The 15,388-nt window shown below is 54.0% G+C and overlaps 8 protein-coding genes across 8 annotated transcripts; 2 read left to right on the top strand and 6 right to left on the bottom strand.

Annotated features, from left to right (window-relative positions):
* Positions 1-1,108: 1,108 nt before the first annotated feature.
* Positions 1,109-2,533, top strand: CABS01_04692 (uncharacterized protein; the record flags this gene model as incomplete). Its single annotated transcript, XM_060538062.1, has 1 exon — positions 1,109-2,533. One exon carries the CDS (start codon positions 1,109-1,111, stop codon positions 2,531-2,533), a length of 1,425 nt encoding a protein of 474 aa, XP_060389724.1.
* Positions 2,534-3,374: 841 nt separating this feature from the next.
* On the bottom strand, positions 3,375-4,212 carry CABS01_04691 (uncharacterized protein; the record flags this gene model as incomplete). Its single annotated transcript, XM_060538061.1, has 2 exons — positions 3,375-3,431; positions 3,589-4,212. The coding sequence occupies 2 exons, from the start codon at positions 4,210-4,212 to the stop codon at positions 3,375-3,377; spliced, it is 681 nt and encodes a 226-aa protein (XP_060389723.1).
* Positions 4,213-4,221: 9 nt separating this feature from the next.
* CABS01_04690 (Spc97/Spc98 family protein) lies at positions 4,222-6,599 on the bottom strand (the record flags this gene model as incomplete). Its single annotated transcript, XM_060538060.1, has 2 exons — positions 4,222-5,922; positions 5,973-6,599. 2 exons carry the CDS (start codon positions 6,597-6,599, stop codon positions 4,222-4,224), a joined length of 2,328 nt encoding a protein of 775 aa, XP_060389722.1.
* A 1,032-nt stretch (positions 6,600-7,631) lies between these two features.
* Positions 7,632-9,287, bottom strand: CABS01_04689 (uncharacterized protein; the record flags this gene model as incomplete). The annotated part of the gene is made up of 2 exons (XM_060538059.1): positions 7,632-9,212; positions 9,270-9,287. The coding sequence occupies 2 exons, from the start codon at positions 9,285-9,287 to the stop codon at positions 7,632-7,634; spliced, it is 1,599 nt and encodes a 532-aa protein (XP_060389721.1).
* Positions 9,288-9,710: 423 nt separating this feature from the next.
* Positions 9,711-10,781, bottom strand: CABS01_04688 (uncharacterized protein; the record flags this gene model as incomplete). The annotated part of the gene is made up of 3 exons (XM_060538058.1): positions 9,711-9,880; positions 10,259-10,372; positions 10,421-10,781. The coding sequence occupies 3 exons, from the start codon at positions 10,779-10,781 to the stop codon at positions 9,711-9,713; spliced, it is 645 nt and encodes a 214-aa protein (XP_060389720.1).
* Positions 10,782-10,952: 171 nt separating this feature from the next.
* On the bottom strand, positions 10,953-11,867 carry CABS01_04687 (uncharacterized protein; the record flags this gene model as incomplete). Its single annotated transcript, XM_060538057.1, has 1 exon — positions 10,953-11,867. One exon carries the CDS (start codon positions 11,865-11,867, stop codon positions 10,953-10,955), a length of 915 nt encoding a protein of 304 aa, XP_060389719.1.
* A 1,020-nt stretch (positions 11,868-12,887) lies between these two features.
* On the bottom strand, positions 12,888-13,592 carry CABS01_04686 (uncharacterized protein; the record flags this gene model as incomplete). Its single annotated transcript, XM_060538056.1, has 1 exon — positions 12,888-13,592. One exon carries the CDS (start codon positions 13,590-13,592, stop codon positions 12,888-12,890), a length of 705 nt encoding a protein of 234 aa, XP_060389718.1.
* A 1,347-nt stretch (positions 13,593-14,939) lies between these two features.
* On the top strand, positions 14,940-15,272 carry CABS01_04685 (uncharacterized protein; the record flags this gene model as incomplete). The annotated part of the gene is made up of 1 exon (XM_060538055.1): positions 14,940-15,272. The coding sequence occupies one exon, from the start codon at positions 14,940-14,942 to the stop codon at positions 15,270-15,272; it is 333 nt and encodes a 110-aa protein (XP_060389717.1).
* Positions 15,273-15,388: the final 116 nt, after the last annotated feature.

Below are 15,388 nucleotides of genomic sequence, written 5' to 3'. Positions count from 1 at the left end.
ACGCCAACTCGCTCAAGGATGAGGCACAGAATGACTTGTCGATGACTTGTAACTCATCGTCGCCTTCGTTCACGCATCCACATTCCCCAAGAGGCAGACCGTCCGTCCATTTGGGCGACTCACGCCTCTGGCGGTGGCCTGGCCTCTCGCCAGCCATACGGAAAACCCTGTCGCTCCTCCTCCCTCTCCAACCCATCCATCCCGTCTTGTCCAATCTTTTGGGGTTCTGAGGGAGAAGACCATACAGCAAGCAGCTGGTATTAGTGGGCACCGTAAGGCATCTTGGGTCAAGCAGGGGGGATGGCAAGTACTTCTGAGTTGTACCCAAGGGAAGGTAGCAGTGCAGGGCCGGTTGTTCCAATTCCAGTCGTGTGGTGTCGTACCGCCTGGGGTCCTTCTGTAGGTAGGTACTCTGTATACCTCACTACGTACCTCAGGTACCAAAGTATCCTGAGCTGGACGACTTTCCCCGTCTCTGCCGTCGCTGCCTCTGCCATCTCCGATCCCCGTCCTACGTCTTCCCTGCCCGTCCGCGCCAGAGCTGCCCACCCTCCGTTAAGAAGCAAACCACCTCCCACCCGTCGCGCCCCGACCCCCAGCATCACGTATTACTCTTTCCGTCCCTGCACTTTTTTTTATTGCTCTCATCGGACTGCCCTCCTGCCTGATGGCTATATTCTTGCACTTGTATCATATCCACGAACTCTTGATCATACTCACTTTATAATCACTCTCACATCTCAACTCCTTTCCATCCCCAACCGCCTCGGAATCATACACCCCCTGCTTTATCCAACCGGCCCCATCGCCTCAGGTCCTCATCGGAAACCAACACCCTGGCTTCACGTCAAACACACGTTATTGCCCAATCCTTCACCAACCTGCACAATACTTCACGCCCTCTTCCCCCAATCTCTGGAGCCCAATCTGCCAGCTCACTTGCTCAGAGGCCTTGTTCCATTTGGATTATATGAAGCCTTGCTCCCTCCCCTAGCAATCCTGGCATACAGACACAGCTCTCTACATTGTATAACTTCAACAATACTCCTCTCTCAACCTCGAGTCTCCCCTCCGGCTCAACCAGCACAACACACAATTACATATCGCCATGTCACATTCATATCGGAAAAACAGCTCCAAGAGCTCGACAAGTAGCCGAGACTTCCGCAGGAGTAGCGAATCTTGCGACTCATACGAGACGTATGAATCACAGAGCACAACACCCACTTCTTACTATGCGAGCACCGAAGCGTCATCAGTCAAAGAAGCTAGGACCGTCTCTAACAAGATCCCGCCCGTCTACGAGGAAGACATATCCCCTTCTACTAGTAACTGTTTGAGGTCTTCCGTCGACACTTTCGACTCAAGTTTGGCTTCGGACGACGAAGATGAGCTTGAGCTTCAACGGGAAGCCGAACTAGACAACTTCGACAAGCACCGCGACATCCCGCCTTTGCCTACCTACTACCGTGATATCATCGACACTGATGTACGGCCATCCACACCCCAGGACTTTGGCAAACTGTTCCCATCCATGAACAGGTTATCTATCTGCCACGACGAATTTACCCCGGACGGCAACATGAATCTCAGAGTAGACACCGTCGCCCCCGGTCGCCGCCCCTTCAACATTCAGCTCTTCCACCTGCGCATGTACGACCTCAGCAAGCGTGAGTTCTCGCTCCGACGTTACTGCCGCGAATCCGGCCGCGAAGTCTGCAACTCCAAACGCAAGTACGTTGAGGAAACCAACCAAGAGCGACCAACCCTCCAGCGATCCGTCTCAAGCGCCATCAAGACCCTCTCCATGAGGAGACCTCCTCTGTCGCGCACCAACTCGGGCGGCTCAATCTTCGGAGGCAAGGGCAAGGACGGAGCTTCGCAGCGCCCACAGTCCAGCTCTTCGTCTATGCGCACTTTTGGCGACGACGCGGCAAGTTTCAAGCGTTCAGCCTCATTTGAAGCGAAATCCAAAGCTCGACCGGTTCCCAGCAACACCATGAAGCTCGAGTTCTCCAATTATGCGCGCGTCGACGTGTCACGCCGCGGCGGTGCCAACAACAAGCGCTACGAGTTTGACTGGTGGGGTCACAAGTACCAGTGGAAGCGTGTCACTGACAAGAACCTCGGTGTCGTCTCTTTCCACCTCGTCAAGGACGGCAACAACGACGCCCGCGATGCCGTTGCGCACATTGTCCCCGAGACACGTTCGCCCAACCAGGTTATTGAGGATGAAAGTGCCGGTGGCTGGGTGCCCCCTTGCCACATGTGGATCAGCGATCGCAGCGTCCTTGACGCCGTCACCGACGTCGCCGATGTGATTATCGCCACCGGCCTCATGGCCCTTGTTGACGACTGCATCAAGACCCGCTGGCAAACGAAGAAGTTTACCCGCATCCCGGTGCCCATGACCTCCCGGTCTGTCGACGTAGAGCATGTAGGCCCCAAGGCCTTTATGCAACACCTCTTCCAGCGCCGCCCCTCTGATCAAGCTTCAAGTCCATTGCGACAACGTCCGATTTCGACTTATTGAGATGAATGCAGGAGGCGTCATTTTCTGATCAACTCTTATTTTCTTTCATCATTGGAAACCCAAACTTATCACTTTGTTACGGATTTCTCATCTCTTGCGGGGGACAAAAAAGAACCAAAAACAAGCACATTTTCGGATGGAAGATCCAAATCGACTTGAGATCGACTTACACAGACTCCAAGAAGGGAGCAAAACACAAACAGCGGATCATGCGCAGCACATACAGAACAGAACAGGAAACAACACACAATGACAGCAATGTGGATATGATGGGCAGGACACGGTACCATGGGGACAATTCCTCCCGCTCACAGCATGGAGTGGAATGGCGTTTTGGACTCCCCCTTTCTTTCTTTTTCTTTTTTCTTCTTCTTCTTCTCTTAAGAGTGTGTGCATCAATCTCTCTGTATGTAATTTCTTACTTTTTTCCTTCCATGGAAGATGCATCAAACAGGCGCTGGACTGGAAACCCCCCCAAGAGCTGGGATGGAATGGATGAATTGGATGAATTGCGAAAGCAAGCAAGCAAGCCCTGTACGAATCGAAACGACTACCTTCGAAACCTCTTCCTTTCTGGATTAGGTATTTCGTAAATATGAATAAAGGCACAAAGATGCATCATTGCCTCGATTCTGATTTTGCTCAAACTACCTCATTGCGCACGACTGAAGAAAATGTTCCACGGTCATGTTGGTGTCAACGCCCACTGCTAATGCTCGATGCTCTGAAGAAAAAAAAATGACAGAAGGAAGAACACACGCTCGCACAAGCTCGATTACACGACGGACAAGAACACTGAAGCTTTCCCGCCGCGAGTGGAACGGGTTACCCATCGTCAATGTCACACCACACGACTCCACTCCCCATCGTGAGATTTCGGTACGACGCCAAGCCCAGCCGAGAACGTCCCCCCCCCCCCCCCCCCCCCCCCCCCCCCCCCCCCCCCCCCCCCCCCCCCCCCCCCCCCCCCCCCCCCCCCCCCCCCCCCCCCGCCCCCCCCCCCCCCCCCCCACCCCCCACCCCCACTCGTCCCCCCCCCCTCCCCCCCCCCTCCCCCCCCCCCCCCCCCCCCACAAACGACACCGACCTGGCGACACCAGCTCCGCTCTGGCGTGACCCATGACGTTCCCCCGGTCCGTCCCGCCGGTAACAAAATGCCAAACTTTCCCTGTGCCGTTTACACCACTTCGCTGGGTCCCGGCCGGCCGAAAAATCACCCCACCACCGCTGCACAAAACACGTTCTCTGCCTTTCCCACCTTGACAGCGGAAGGTGGAAGAAAGGAAGGTGGAAGAAAGGAGGGCGTACAGAGTGTTGTGGAAGAGCTTCCTCGCTTGTCTAACCGAGCAGAGGAAGTGACATCTCACCACCACCACCACCACCACCACCATCGTAATTTTGCAGACGGTCACCCGGAGTGCCATGAACGGTCTTTGTGTTCCCCGGTTTTCTGGGGCGATTTCAAGATTCGGATTTATGACGGAATGTGTCCCTTTCCATCGTCGTACTATCTTTCTCCGCTCTGTTCCGTGGTCTTCATCGGAATTGGGGGTGTTTCGAGGAACCCTCTCCACAGCATCTGCCCTTTGCGGGGGTGGCAACAGGCTTTGTCCATCCCACATGTGTCGTGTGTATAGATGTGCGTGTTGCAAATGCTCGCTCTTTCCGCCAATATCCATCCGCCGCGTTCAGTACTCACTATACACGAAGCCGAAATCATCCTTCCTCTCCCCAAACCACCCCGCCAAATCAAGCTTCATCAGCAACCTCTCCACGCCACCGACCCTCCGCGGCACATACTCCCCTTCCTCTCTAAGAACCCCTTCCTCGCCGCCCTCCTCCTCGTCCGCAAACGCCGCCGGGTCCGCCTCCAGGCTCCGCAACGCAGCAATCACGTCCCGGATCCCGTCCTTGACATGCTTCTCCACGTCGCGGATCGCGGCGCGGACCTCTTTTTCCTCAATCTCGAGGTCCACAAAAGCGTCGACGACGCCCGCGTCCGCTTCGAGGTCCATCGAGGTCCAGACGGCGTGGAGACGCTGCGTCAGTGCGACGAGGTGATCCGTGTGCGTGAGGAGGCTGTACAGCGGGTCCGTGTAGGTGGGAAAGGTAAGGAGGAGGCGGGTGGAGAGGGCGCGGAGGTAGGCCCTGTGGGCCGTGGCGAGACTCTGGGGGTCGTGAGTTGTGGTCGTGGTTGGTTCTGCTCGCTTGAATGACTTTGTCGTTGGCGTGCTCTGAGCTAGCCATATGTCGTCGTCGTCCTCAGCTTCTGCCTCGACCACTGTCGAAGGTTTAGATGCTGCCTTGGTTGATACACCCTGAGGCCCCGTTTCAGTGCCGTCCGTCTCTGCCTTGGGAGTCAGCCAGTCGTGAAAGCCGTCCCATAGGCCAGCCACTACTTCCGTCTGTAAGTATGCCTCCGTCTCGGAGAGAAAGAATATAGCAGAGCTGCATGTCACCCAGGCGCTGCGCAAGGCATTGGACCGCTGCGTATAGCGCTGACGCAGCAGTATCACCTTAGAGCGCCCCGCTCGAGTGCTTCCGGCGGGTGGTCCTGGGGGTGCCGGATGATGCCGGCGTAGGGATGTGATCTTCCACAGCTCAGTGAGACGAATATGTGCTCGGCGAATAGAGAGAAGGTATGAGTTGATGGTGGAATAGATCTGTAAGTCGGAAGGGGTAAGGAACATGTCCATGGGCGAGGGAATCTGCATCGTCAAGACGACAGGGACTGATAAAAGGAGGTTGCGGAAAGGGGTCGTGGCCAGAGTTTTCGTCGCGGGCCGTGATACGCTTGCTTCGAGCTTGAGAGGCACTGCCGGCTTGGACTTTGTGAGAGTCAACCGCAGAAGCTCCCTCGCAATCTCCAACCCCTCGTCTTCGTCCGCGTGCTGTCCCTGCATCAAGCCCATGGCCGCCCATGTCTTGGCCAGCACGGCGGCGACCTCGCCCTCCTTGACGGCAAAGGTGCCGAGGCCTTCTCGCTTCTCATACGCGAGATTGTCGGATCTCTTCCACCTGCTCCGAAGCTTCTCGTCAGCCTGCTGCGTCAGAGCCATGGCAAATTCGCCGCGGCCAAGAAGGAAGAACTCTCGCAAAACCTGCAGTGCCTCAACAACTTTGGCGAGAGGCAGGAGCTTGAGCAAGATCGTCCGTGAGAGTGTGAGGCGAATCGAGGTAATGGCGCGCGAGAAGCTCGCCGTGTGGAGAGGGTAGGTTAAAGCGGATAGCTCTTTTAGTTGCGAAGACAGGTGATCGAGGCCTTGTAAGCCAGATTCAACACTGCCCTTGACACGGACGTGGTTGAGCGACCTGCCGATGAAGAGCATTGACGATGCCGTTGGTAGGGTTACAAAGTTGGGTAGAAAAGCCGGCACCGAGATGTATTCCTGTCGCGGTCAGTCATGAACCTCACAGTGACCCATTGCCGATGACATACCTGGTCACCTCCCTCCGACTTTTGCACAAAAAAGTCCTCCCCTCCAAAGGTCGGCAATCGTCCGTAGAGGATCCAAGCAGAAACCTGCTTCAGCCAGGCCGTCTCTGCTACGGATACGAGGCTCATAGCCGTCCTCTCAATATCGACATAGCCGCTCTGCAGCTCACTCCTCAGCCTGTCAATCAGCTGTGCCCCGCGACACGTTTGCCCTTGCTGCTTCTTCAGCATAAACTGGACGATCTCCCACAACCATTCCATGCGTCTCGTCCACTCGGAAAACTCCCCCACAACGGCGGTCAATGGCACAATGTTGTAGGCGCCGACAAGACTCGAGTCCTTGCGTAGTATCGTCTCCTCCACATCGAGGACCTTGCGCTGGAAAGCGGCTAGGTGGACGGACTGTATCGCGGTGGCGGTGGCGCGGCATATCGTAGATGGGTGCTCGGCGGCGATGGGGGCGGTGTAGCTCTGCAGTTTGACATGGAGGTCGCTCAGGTGGGCGGCGGTGGCTAGGAGTTCGCGCTCCGGTGGTGAGATTGCCGTTGATAGCGCATTGGGATCTGTGTTGTCGGTTCGGAGGAGAGGGGAGGGGTGCCCAGAGAGGGCGAGGAGGACTTCGTGGAGCATGCCGGCTGTTTGCTTCTAGTGAGGGGAGAGAATCGAGGTGTTAGTCGGGGATTAGGTTACAGACAGGGATTCGATCATGGGTTCAAAGAAGGGGACGGAGGAGGAGGATGTGGCACATTTCGCGTGGTTGCGGCGGCTTCTTGGACCTTGACTTTTCGCCAAAGTCACGGAGAAGCAAGATGAAAGCGCCTAATAGCTCGAAGCGACACATTTACTCGTTTCTCGGTGAGTGGAGGTTGGCAATACGGCGGAGAGGAAAACCGCCGGGTGGATGTCGTCCAGGATTTGGCGGGATGGCGGGGCAGGTTGGCGGGAGGAAGCAAAAGACGGGGAGAGTTGGGCTGCGTTGCAACAACAGGTGACGGATGGTTGGCAAATGGATAAATTACCTGATGTGTTTGGGCTGCATAGAACTAAGGCATCGTGGCACGAACCCAAAAGGATATCCAATCTCTCTGTCTTTCTCTCGAACGGGAACAGGAGAGCGCGAGCCACAACAGAACAGCACCGGTGTCAAGAAGGCTCCATGCTGAGGGCCTGATCCCTTCCAATATCACAGTAGTCGCATTGATGGAAGTGGGCGCCAGGAGGAAAGCGCGATCTGACGCGACCGGACGGGCTAAAGTGGCTACACTGAGACAATCAGACCCGGCAAGGCGTTTGCGGATCCACGTGACTATTTATCCAAGATTAGGTAATCGCCGACGGCTTCCGGCACACCGGCACCTGGATGTGTACTCCGTCTTACCCGTCCAAGGCTTATCCCGAACGAACACTCTTCACCTACATTGTGAATTCTCTAGCCTTACAAATGCGGCCAGCGGACTCTAAGGGATAGTGGCTTGTGGTTTCTTTGATTGGGCTACCTAGGTTTCGTTTACTCGTATTGAATACGCACTGCCTGGACAAAACTGCATAGTGGCCCACCATCCATCCCTCTTCGTTCCAAGTCTTTCACACTGCACTCAGTACCTCTTAAACGTCCAAGGGTCCCATCTATTTCACTCAGAACAATTATCCTCCAATACACACTCACGGCCTCTTGCCAGCTGGCTGCTTGCCATTGCCCTCATACGCAGTGTACATACTGGCCGTATCGCTCTGGTCGTCTTTGCGAGTTTTCTGGTCTTCCAGATAACCCACTGCTCCGCCATCGCCGCCTCCGACGATGATCTGTCCACCGCCCTTTACCTTACCGACGACCATACCCTTTGCTACGCTCTTCAGGATTGCTCTGCGGGATACACCAGTCACATCGATGTACACCAACCCAACGTTCTTGAAGCCGCCGCCAATGTTCCTGGATACTTGGCCAGCTTCAGCACCCCAACGGTGCTCCACCATCTGTGACACGCTGGAAGAGGTGCCAGTCAACAGATTACGTCCTGCTTGATCGATGCCGTCCGCAACAGTGTTGAACGCCATCAAGCTCCTGTTCAGCAGGCCAGGCTTGTAACCCTCAATTGGGTTGCCATCCTTATCGTATCCTCTTCCACTGCCATCCTTCTTTCTAGCCAGGGTGGCGCCCAGGTTTTGGGCAACTTTGCCCACCGCTCCAACCGTGGTCGCCGACAGACCAGCCGCCTTGGTGGAAAACTGGTTGATGCGTCGTACACGGTCGTGCGCGGCAGGAGTGAACGTCACGGGTTCGGTCGTCGCCTTTGTCTTCTTTGTAAAGTTGTCGGCCGAGGACTGCAAACCCTTTGTGATCAAGTCCGACGATGTCACAATGAGTCGAGATGCTTTTGAAGCATTCGACACCAAGAACGACTTCTTGTACGATGGGTGCATAATCATCTCGCGGTACTCCTGCGACACGGGCTGAACGGTAATGGCTTGGCTGTTGTCGGCAGGGAGTGTAATCTCCACCGGATCTAGCATGCCATGTGAGTCAAGCTCGGCCGAGGTGCCGCCAAACTTACCTTTTGTTCCAGGCTTGACGCCCAGCTCCTCTACAACTTGGTAGTTCTCAGTCAGCTCCCCAATGACGCTTCCGTCTTCTTCGTCAATCAGGACAATCCGGCCGCCATTGTGCTGGGAGCTGTGGGCTCCCGGGGCATAGCCCTGTCCGGGCTGGTAGTCGGCCGGGTTGTAGGCGGGGAGGCCATCGGCGGCGGCAGCTCTGGACTTGGCAGAGGGACGATCGGTGACGGGGTCATCATAGGGGTATGCGGAGGCTGCGGCGGCGGCTTTGGCCGATTTGGATGAGGTCTTTGGCGGCGGGGCTCGCTCGAGGAATGCAGTGCATTGCGCAAGGATCGTTTCGAAGGTGTCGACGTCCTCCTGCAGTCCTTTCCGGCTACCAGTGTCTGGGAACTCGATACGTGTGAAAGCGCCACTGTCTGGGCCCAGATCCCATCTTGGAATCAGGTAGCTAGTTGGCGGCTGGTGGTAGATCTGTGTTGTCGCAGGAAGAGGAAGATCGAGCTCGGGAGGTAGATGGAGGTGCAGGTAGAAGTCCTCGGCGGGGGAGTCTGCGTCGGTGAAGGGCGAAGAAGTCGGTACCATCAACAGCGACAAGGTCTGGGGCCCGGCGGGTGTGAGCGACTCCTCCTTGCCATTGGAGATGTGGAAGGCTTGGACGCCATTGATGGCGTACAGAAGCTTGGGGTCCTGGTCTCAAGGTCAGTGAGGGCGGTCGCCATATTGTTTCCGTCTTGGAGGGCATACGTTGTGTCCCGAAGCCATGATGAAGATGGGTGCGCAAAACAGGCGCAGAAAGTTGAGGTCTTGGTTACGTCAGGTCGGGCCTCGTACAAGATGGTTGCTCTTGGGTGGTGGTGTCTCGAGATGCGACTGGCGCGTAAATGTCGTGGAGAACTTTGGTGAGAGACCGTGGGGTCCAGAAAGCCAAAGGGGCTCGGTTTGCAAGTGGGAGAGAGCGTCTGCTCGGTAAGTTGTTGAAGCGAGTTGCGGTCCGGAGGATAAAAGGTCTGGTTGGTACACTAGGTGGACGCCAGCGATCAGACAAAGTGACGACTGTGTAGGGGAACTGCAATAGCTATTCGCCAGCAGGAAACTTCTGAGCAGGAATCGCAAGGAACGGTAAAGGTGAGTGGCACTTCGGATGGTGCTCTGAGACTTTGTGACGACGAGCCGGGTTCTGTCTATTCAAGGACCGGGGGTGTAGTGAGGGCGAATATGGTTGGATTGTGGGTGCGTCGAAACAGCTTGCATGGCGCTTAAAGCAGCTGTTGGTGGTGGTGCGCCGTGCTTTAGCTTGGTGATGGCGCTGGTGCGTGCCCGAGAGGCCTCTGGGCGGCGAGCGACGTCATTGGCCACTGTTGACTTTCAAGGTGTTCCCAGTCCTTGCACCCAACGACATCTTGTTTGATGGGAGACTCGACGACAAGTGACGGACCCCTTTTTCGCCCCCCATCCACTCTCTCTTCAGTGGATTCGTCACTTGAAGTTTGATTGTTCAGTAAGAGGGGTTGAAGTGTCGATTGCTTGCACAGCCACCTTGGATGCTGCAAAAGAGGCGGGCATGGCGGGGTTCCAGGTGCTTGGAGGAGGAGGTGCAAGACTTGGCAGAGGGAACCAGCGACTTGGGAAGCTCTGACCACCTTTTGATGCTCCTTCCAGCGGCTGTCACACGCACTGACACACCCCCATGTGCTTTCTGGCGCGCCCCACCCGCTCATGGTTGATTGTACTGCAATGACGAATAGTCAAAGAGAAGCAACCCATGGTGAAGGAGACAGTGGCGGCATCAACACCTTCGACACAGGTCCAGCAGTATGCGTCACCTGATTGGCCAAGACTTCCGGAGCCTCAAATTCTTGTCAGCTGTGTTGAACAGAGAGACTCAAGAACTTGACCTACCCGTAGAGCATGTGACCCGAACCACCAGCCCCAGCTACGAAGAACAGCTTCACCCAACATGAACTGAGCCATACTGGAAAACAGACACAATCTGAGAGGGACAGAACCTGCAGAAGACGTTAGCTGCGTATTCAGGTAATCAAGAGCAAAGGCAAGGAAGCCATACCACTGTCTTAGTTCGCCAGCTTGCAGATAGCCATCCTCAGACTTGGACTTCAAGAGCACGGATGAAGAGACGGCTTCTCGTCCCGAAGTCCAGTCTGGCCAGGGGCATTCGACGATAATCCTGATGTTGGCAGGCTCTCTGGAGACAGTCCGGGAGGGACCGACACCACGACAGCCAGTAAGGATAGTCATCCTACAGCGTCCCATAGATGACAAATCTTCGTGTTCAGACTCTTGACAAGGAAGTCGTTGAGATGAAGTGATCAGTCGGTCATCTGGTGGAAGACAGGCTCGTGGGTCGAAGTCATGACGGATAGCTTTGGCAATGACCTTGGACAAGCCGAATAGAGTACAATGACTTCGTCACGGCACATGGGCCGATGACATGAGAAAAGCCAGTGTAGACGTCTTGGTAGAAGACATGTCGTGAGATGTTATGACAGGAAGCGTCATGATAGGAGACGGCAATGACGACAGATGTTGTGAGAGAAAACGTCGTGATGGAAGACCCATGATGGAAGATGCTGTTGTGCGAGATGCCGTGATGAGTGTGTTTCGATAAGAGACAGCCATGACGAAGAATGCTTCTTTGAGAGACGGGGTGATAGGGGATCCAGGATGAGAGATGATAATGTACAAGATGCCGGGAAAATGCAGTGATGGGACAATTCGTGATAGGGGGATAACCATGGCAGGCGATGTCTTGACCAAAAACGTCGTCCTAGAAGATGCCGTGATGGAAGGACATACGGTAAGAGATCCATGATGAAAGAGGCTGTCATACAAGATGCCAATGTGGAGGATGTCGTGAAGCAAGATGTTGTGAAGCAAGATGTCGTGAAGCAAGATGCCGTAAGAAAACATGTCGTCAAGAAAGCTCCCGAGAGAGCACATAATTTGTAAGGTCCCCCGCTGGAGCCCAAGGACCGGGGCGTCGGAGATTGTCGGATGAAGGTACCGTCGGGTAAGACACCTTCTGTGAACCACGAAGGGTTCATCAGGGCAACGTCCACCTGCACCGCCCTGAGCGGCACAAGGCTTCGGAAAGCCCGTCATTTCTCGTAGAATTGTCAAGATAACCCCCTTGAAGACCTCCTTCAGGGCGTCCTTAATGCCCTTCTTGAAGGCCTCCAGAAGCGCGACCATGGCCAGACTTGCCCATTCGTTGACTTGGGGGCGGAGTCTTGTCCAGCCACGTCGGAGGGATTTTCGAAGTATGACGAGAAAACAGAAGGCGACCGCGACCGGTACCGCGAGGATGACGTAAAGGGGGTCCATGTTGTAAGTATAGGTGTAAGTGTGTATCGCTATGCGGCTCGCTTGTTGTATTCGGTAGTGAATGATAGACGACCTCCCTGGAGAAGAAAAGAAGAAAAAGAGAAGAGAAGAGAGGGGGGGAGAGGATGGGTAGATATACAGGTCAAGGACTTCGTGGAACAGAATCAGACCTTCCAACTTTGAGACCCAGGGATGCCATTTCCTGCTTCCAATATTTGGAAGTAATGCAATCTGGCTGGCACTGCTGCTGAGTCCTGCTGTTTCAATGCGGAAATTGCACATATGTAGCCGTTGGAGGCAGTGACTGACCATGTCATCTCTTCCGCAACTTCTTCTCAACATGCCTGATGGAGCAAACATTCGGCAAGGACTCATCGAAAGGTATGTATTCTTGCTCAATATCTGCACATTCCTGCCGGATGCATATAACTAAAGCATGGTAGTTGCCTAAACCTCTGGCTATGATCATCTGGAGACGACTGCTACTTCCACGGTCCGCAGACGTCTGCGACAACTGCGATTTTCATCATGTTGACTCCTCTTTCCCAGCTCCTCGTATTCGACACGGTTCAGCTGGCATTCGTGCCGAGCCTCGTCATTGTGAACGAAACGTATACAGTACCTTCCCTCTCGTCGACCCCAGCAACAGCATCCTTATCTTCATCTGGGCAGTGACGTCTCGGCAATGGCTATCATATCGATGAATATCGCTGATAGGTCATGCACGCGATCCCAATTTATGGAAGCAGGCATTTATCACACAAACTAGAAGAAGCTTCTCATTCATCACGACGTTGTTTGATCTTCTTATTACTTTGATCCGCATGAAATCTTCGTAACTCTTTGGTCTTCCCCAGGAGTTGTGAGTGCAGAACAGCCGCAAGTCACAAGCGAATGGAGTACTTCGTTTTCTTCTTCAGCCCCTTTCCCTGTAGTGTTGATGATATCGCCCCTTTATCAGTCCCTTTCATCCCTCGCATAATCTCCCTCCATCAGCGGGCTCTCGTTGCCCTTATTGTTTTACCATTCGTCCTCTTCTTCCTTTTCCAATCGCGAGCGAGCTAACACGGCGAACGCCTGTATGATACATTCCAGCAGGATCAGCCAAACTATTGACTGCACTGGATTATCGTAGTAAGACTGCCCACTGAAGATCATGGGAACAAGCGACAAAGCCCATATGATGCAATGCTCCAAGGCGGTTTCCGAGTCGTCAATGCCGCGTTCTCTTAGAGCGGATCTCGTAGCGGCCAGAGCGCGGAAATCATGTATGGCATAGTGTAGGAAGAATCCAAAGATTTTCCACCCATCATACAGCCCAAGGATACCTCCACAACATCCCTTGCCGTATCTGCGCAGGACCAGCCTATAGTGAGGTTCTTGACCAGGCGTTGTGCCGTTCAGAAGATCCAAGCCGTGAATAGTTCCGTTATTGCCAGCCTGCTGCGTGCCGAAATATTCAATACTGCCGACATCGTAGACCTTGGTGTATTTGGACCAGATGAATCCGTAGGGGTCGTGGCCGAGTGTGCGCCACGGCTGCTCCTCGGCGTCGAATCGAAGCACGAGGAGAACAAGGAAATAGTCCATGATGCCGAGGAGAACCATCCCGTATAGCTCGCAAATAATACGCATGCATTGGCTGAGGAAGTAGTAGTCTGACAGTTTGCCGTCGTATGCATCGATGGCACTCTCTATTGCGTCGAAAACGTTGTATATGTACATGTTGTATGCGAGTTGACTGCAATTTGCGAGTAAAAGAGTGAGGAGGCGATATGTTCGAGGATTGGTATGTCTTTGGAAGATCAGGTGATCGAAAGATGGGGCGACGAGGATAAGATGAACGAGTAGAAGCAGGGTGATGAGACGGTGGGTTGGATCTTTTATAGCCGACAAAGCCGGAGAAAGACTACAACTGCTCAATAAGGTAGACTTACAAGAACAAATGGACTTGACACATTCTGGCTGCTTGACGCCTGATTATGGGTCTCAAGAACATTATCTCCGAAAAGAGTTGGGCACCCGTTTGGCCGGATTTCGTCGTTGTCATCGAACCTTGGTAACTACAGTTTCTTGTCATCAACGGTCGCATAATCACCCCTGAAGGGCCCATCCATTGAGAAAACCATCTCGGTGAGGATGTTCAAACCATCGGTCACCAAGTATCTGAGCAATCTCTCCTATTCCACGAGATATGGCACGGCATAGAAATGTGCGTCCCGGTGCCTAGGCGTGTGGACTGAAGACGGCAATTCTTACGAATCGAAACGCGACTGCTAGACGAACATCTTATTTGCAGCAGTTCAATTTGGTGTAGAGAATAAGACGGCTTTACTTCTGTTGGACAGTCTACTTGGCTATACACGGGGTGTCTCGCCAGCATCGAGCGAGGATCCATCCGAGACGTTGTTCGTGGTTAATAGGAGCACGAACGGCAATCATCCTAATTGTGATGTTTGCCGTTAATGTTCATACTGGTCACGAATAGCTCCTTGATCGCGATGTGTGGGGTTTCACGGCACCAGAGAAGTAGATCGTTTTTAATTCTTAGTGAAGCCACCCACCAGGACAACAGAGCCATGAGGTCGAAGTCGCAAAGAAAAGCAGAAGGCCTGATGGTTAAAGGCTTTGCTGGAGTTCCTGGAGCTTCAAACGATGAGTCACTAGCGCAAGATCATTGGTCGCTCGGTGTCCTCTTGGTGAAGGTGCCGGTCCGAGATCCTGGTCCCCCGTGAAATCTGGGCCGGTTCTAGCGGGAGACATGGGCCACCAGTTCATCCCGGACAGACCATGGATAATGCTATTGGATTTCAATGTCGTTGATATCCATGCAGTTGAACAAATGTGTGCTACACGTATGCGATTTCTTGAAGATACAGCATGGTACACGGGAGTTTTGGCACTTTGAACGAGAGTGAAGAGGCAGCATGGACACGGACGTAGCCAACGTGCCCTCGTTCTCTTGCACGGTTCCCAGAATTTCAACGGGGATGCTTTGCCAGACTCATGGAGATCAATTGAAGACAAAACACACAATTAACAGAGCTTCGAGGGGCGGACCATACCTGGTTCATGGAGCGACGTCAGAACTCACCCAACAAGCTCGGTGACACTGACACCCGCTTCTACTCCCACATCCCGAAGACCAAGGTGCAACCTCCCCAGCAAATCAGGACCCGTCACTTCCCAAGCATTACCCGCCTTCTGTCAGTGCTCAAAACAATCCGCAGCAGCATTGGGCCAAACAGAGTCCTGCATTTGCTCTCTCTTTCCCACGAAGCTGAAGAGGGAATGTCGTTTACGCGGCAAGTGGTGGTGATGGAAAGTGGAAACGACCAACCGACCCGTCCGGGTACTCGAAACCCTCGGGAGCCCCCAGCTCTTTCCCAGTACCAAGAGCTTTAGTCTCAATTTTTGTACCTTAAGGGTCCAAGCAGGAAGGAGGTCGAGAAAATCGAATAAATGCTTCGAGACCCCCCTTCCTTCTGCATATTCTGTTTCCAAATGTCTTTGGCAACTTT

Source organism: Colletotrichum abscissum, assembly GCF_030869225.1.
Source record: "Colletotrichum abscissum strain IMI 504890 chromosome Unknown Scaffold_9.1, whole genome shotgun sequence".
NCBI lineage: Eukaryota > Fungi > Ascomycota > Sordariomycetes > Glomerellales > Glomerellaceae > Colletotrichum > Colletotrichum abscissum.
The sequence above is the reverse complement of the archived record's forward strand: the minus strand, read 5'-3'. Positions and strand labels throughout refer to the sequence as shown.